At 44.7% G+C, this 2,593-nt stretch overlaps 1 protein-coding gene across 1 annotated transcript in view; it reads left to right on the plus strand.

The window, feature by feature from the left end:
• Positions 1-2,593, plus strand: part of LOC101847875 (carbonic anhydrase 2) — a gene marked incomplete in the record, with an annotated part of 17,553 nt that overhangs the window by 8,604 nt on the left and 6,356 nt on the right. The window contains 2 exon segments of the mRNA XM_005098825.2: positions 395-556; positions 2,394-2,560. Coding sequence (XP_005098882.2) covers positions 395-556; positions 2,394-2,560 — 329 coding nt within the window.

The raw sequence follows: 2,593 nt of genomic DNA on the forward strand, positions 1-2,593 counted from the left end.
CAGACTGCTAAGAGTATCGTGGAAGGAAGAGAAGTCAAATGAGGTAATGTTTGATGAAGCCCACGTGGGACGCTCAATGTTAAAAACAATCAGGAAACGACAAATGCTGTTTTTGGGACACATAGATAGACATAAAGGTTTCGAACATCCAGCTCTCACTGGCAAAATATTGAGGGCAAGCGAGGGAGGGGAAAGCCCAGAACAACATACTTGGGGAAACTAAACAAATGGGTAACAGGGAAAGATCAGGGAAACATGGCTTTTTTTAGAGCCTCCGAGCAAAGGAATGAATGGAGAACCATGATCGCCGATGTCTGTCGCAGATCTGACACTGGATGATGATGGTGATTGCGTTTTACATGTATAAATGCATGTATTTCTATTTCACCCGCAGGCCCCGCCCACTGGCCCGAACTGGCCTCCTGCTGTGGCTCCACCGTGCGCCAGTCCCCACGTGACCTGCCCTTGGACTCCCTCCCATCACAGGAGTGCGACAAACCCTTTAACATCCAGTTCCACAACTCGACCGACCAGACGGGCCTCTTTTACGACAATGGTATGACAGCAACTTCTATCGAATACCTGATTGTGGCGTCGGTGGCCCAGTGGTTAAATTCCCGGCTATAGACAGCGAAAGATCTTGTCAGTTCGTTTGTGTTAGAAGGCGTCTAATCCGCAGCTTCCATTGTATGCTTCCCAGAAAGCCGATAATGTTTCTGAGTACTCTAGGTTCTGCTTGGGTACTAAAAGTTGTAAGGCGCAAAGAGCATGTTGTGGTGCGTGGATATACCATATGCAAATGCAGTTATTATGATCATTTGATAGTTAAAGTATTAGGGCCCCGTTTGCAATGTGTAGACCATTAAATTTTGCAGAAGGGCTGCTTTGATCCTGCATGTCTGGGACAACCAAAGCTGAATGGGACAAAGCAACCTTGCAGACAGACCGAATAGACGTCCCCATTTAGATATCAAGCACAAGTGTACTAAGGCGAAGAGACTAACCATTACAACACAGACGCATGTCTTAGGTATCTACAGATGTTGTATGGATGAGAGGAGAAGGAAGGGGAGAGAGAGAGAAGAGAGGTTAGTGATGAGCTAGATAGAGGTGAATGAGGACAAAGTGACAGGAAAGAAGGGCAGGTGATGTAAAAGGAAAAAAATAAGGGCCAGGAAGCATGGGGTGGACGATTAAAATTAAGAACGAGAAGGAGGTGAGGTAGGAGCTGGAGAGGGGAGAAAGGGATCGGAGATCTGAGATGTGAGAGAAGAGGGTCTAGAAAGGGGAGATGGTTGGGTGAACTGAAGGTGAAGAGAAGTGAGAAGAGAGTAGGATTTGTTGAACAAATTAAACATTTAACGTCTCTGAAATCAACAGCGAAAGGATTTTTAAGGCGTACTTCCGTCTTTCTGCAAAGACGCTGTATCCCTTTCAGCCCGAGTTGGCCCTAACAGACGGTGTGAAGCATCCCTCAATCAGAAACTAAATTGCGCCGAAAGAGGCGTAAAACACATTGTATCAGCTTGCATTTATAAACGACCCATCACACCCCCTATCCACGCAAGGTAACACCACGCAGCGGCAGATATGTACCTCTAAAAACATAGAAAGAAAGCTATACAAGAAGTTTTTTACCATCCAGCATAAGGCTTTTGTCAGAATAAACATACATGTGCATTGGTCTTTCGAGTATGTATCTTTACAACTTTAAAGGTCTTGTAATTAAATTCCTGCATGTGGTTGAATGATGTATCTGATGTGATATTATGTACATTTTGTCTGATTTACTTTTCTTTCCATATTGGATTTTAGTGAGAGTAATATATAACTTAAATTTTTATGTATACCTGCGTGTGTTTTTACGGTCCTGAACAGCAAAGAAAAATGTCCCTATGGGATAATAAAGTATTATCTATCTTTTCTTATCTCACTTTGGGCCTCGTATAACCTCCTTAATGTCTGCTAGGGATGCTGAACGAGCTCAGCTGATGATAATCTTACAACACGTCTCCTTGCCTTACAGTCCTCTTCTGGCTTAACGGCTGTCCTCCCAAATATGGCCCGCTAATTTTTCTTCTGTCTTCCCTGCGCCTTGCAGTATGTTTTTAAAATACTTTTCTGACACTTGTTATATGACCATGTGGGAGAAAACTCGTGGGATGAGCGGAAAGCAGGAGATCTTGAGACGAAGAACTTCCTTCAAACAAGTATTTCGGCCCTCACCTCCTGACACTCTAAGGAGGCCAGCCCACACTCAGGTCATCACTCCTAAGTGCTCTCCTGTGACCAAACAATTTCAGTTTTCTTTTACGATTTCAAGTAGCAGTCTTCAAAAAGTTAACACCTATAATAAAAAATAATTTTTAAAAATATTCGCGTCTTTCGGACAGGCCACGCCCCCAACATGGCCATCAACAGCGCTAGCCCCACCTACGTGACAGGCGTCCCATATGCCCCTGAGGCCAAGTACATCCTGGCCGGCATTCACTTCCACTTCAGCGACGGCAGCAAGGGCGGATCGGAGCACGCTCTCAATGGGGAGAGATATGACGGAGAGGTCAGTAATGTTACCTACCACGGTTTGTTTCTC

The sequence above is a fragment of the Aplysia californica genome, unplaced genomic scaffold, assembly GCF_000002075.1.
Source record: "Aplysia californica isolate F4 #8 unplaced genomic scaffold, AplCal3.0 scaffold00194, whole genome shotgun sequence".
Taxonomy (NCBI): Eukaryota; Metazoa; Mollusca; class Gastropoda; order Aplysiida; family Aplysiidae; genus Aplysia; species Aplysia californica.